The 1,538-nt window shown below is 48.2% G+C and overlaps 1 protein-coding gene across 3 annotated transcripts in view; it reads left to right on the forward strand.

The window, feature by feature from the left end:
- The window catches only part of Taf12 (TATA-box binding protein associated factor 12), an 18,126-nt gene that overhangs the window by 15,576 nt on the left and 1,012 nt on the right, over nt 1-1,538 (forward strand). For all 3 annotated transcript variants that reach the window (XM_021200272.2, XM_029540429.1, XM_029540430.1), the window contains one exon: nt 935-1,023. In XM_021200272.2, coding sequence (XP_021055931.1) covers nt 935-1,023 — 89 coding nt within the window. The remainder of the gene's footprint in view (nt 1-934; nt 1,024-1,538) is intronic.

The raw sequence follows: 1,538 nt of genomic DNA on the forward strand, positions 1-1,538 counted from the left end.
AAAGAAAGAAAGAAAGAAAGAAAGAAAGAAAGAGTCACCTTGGCCTAGAACTCACAGAGACCCAACTGCCTCTCTGCCTCTCTGCCTCTGCCTCTCTGCCTCTCTGCCTCTCTGCCTCTCTGCCTCTCTGCCTCTGCCTCTCTGCCTCTCTGCCCCTCTGCCCCTCTGCCTCTGCCTCCCTACAGCTGGGACTAAAATCACGTGTCACCATGCCTGGCCACAAGTAAAATAAATAAGAACATAATAAAGATTTTGAAACCATAAGACATAAGCCAGGCAGCAGCCAGCAGAGTCATTGTCCTACCACTGACAGTTGGATGGCTGTGAACTGAGTTCTGGTCTAGGAACTGAAGCCTCAGTGGTTAAGAGCCTTTGTTATTCTTTGCCAAGTCCCAGGGTCAACTTCCTGATCCACATCAGGTGACTCCCTGTAACTCAAGCTCCAGGGAATGCCATCCCCTTGTCTGGTCTCTGTGAGTACCTACACACACTCACACAACCATACATATAAGTAAGAAACCACATGAAAATACAAGCTAGCCGGGCACCCTCTTCTGGCCTCCTTGGGGACAAGCTTGCACACCATATACATACATACATACAAGTTTGCACACCATATACATACATACATACATACATGCATGCATGCATACATACATACAGGTAAAACACATAACTCCATGCACATAAAAGTAATGTTACTAAATAATATTTTTTAAAAAATTAAAATTAAAAAGGTTAAAGAACTTGAGGATATAGTTCAGTGGTAGTACTTGCCTAGTGTGTACTAAATCCAGTGCTAAAAACGACGACGAAATCTGGAGAGACTGTGTGTATATACTCGCAGTCTAGGTCTGTCTTTGCTTGCAGCTTGTTGCAGCTGCATTGCCTGTCTGGCTGCAGCCTCAGCTCTGTGCTGGTGTCTTCTTTGCAGAGCGCCAGTGGAACATGTGGATCCCAGGCTTTGGCTCTGAGGAAATCCGACCCTACAAAAAAGCTTGTACCACAGAAGCTCACAAACAGGTAAGGAGCCTGGGGAGCCAGGACTGGTCCCTGTCTGCATCTTGGAGTACAAGCAGCTGCCTCCTGGAGTGTCTGTCCCCTGTGCAGCCAGTGTCACTGCACCAGAGGTCAGAGAAAGCTCTGTCATAGCTTCCCCAATGCTGTGCTACTGCAAGCATGCTTTGCAGTTTCATTTAGAGCTCTTGATTCCAAATCTCCTGTGGGCACACCCACCTGCTCTCATACTGAAATCTGGCCTGGAACATCATACACCATGCAGGTCAGAGGAAGAAGTATGTCAGGCTTGTGCTGGGAGCTACCCAGGCTTCTCTGCCTGACATTCTGGGTCATGTTCCACTGTAGCTGCTGTCCTCTGCCCTTCTTGACAGTGTGAGGATATCATTTCTGATCAAGAACCAGTTGTCAGCCGGGCAGTAGTGGCGCACGCCTTTAATCCCAGCACTTGGGAGGCAGAGGCAGGTGGATTTCTGAGTTTGAGGCCAGCCTGGTCTACAGAGTGAGTTCCAGGACAGCCA

Source organism: Mus pahari, chromosome 6 (assembly GCF_900095145.1).
Source record: "Mus pahari chromosome 6, PAHARI_EIJ_v1.1, whole genome shotgun sequence".
Lineage (NCBI taxonomy): Eukaryota > Metazoa > Chordata > Mammalia > Rodentia > Muridae > Mus > Mus pahari.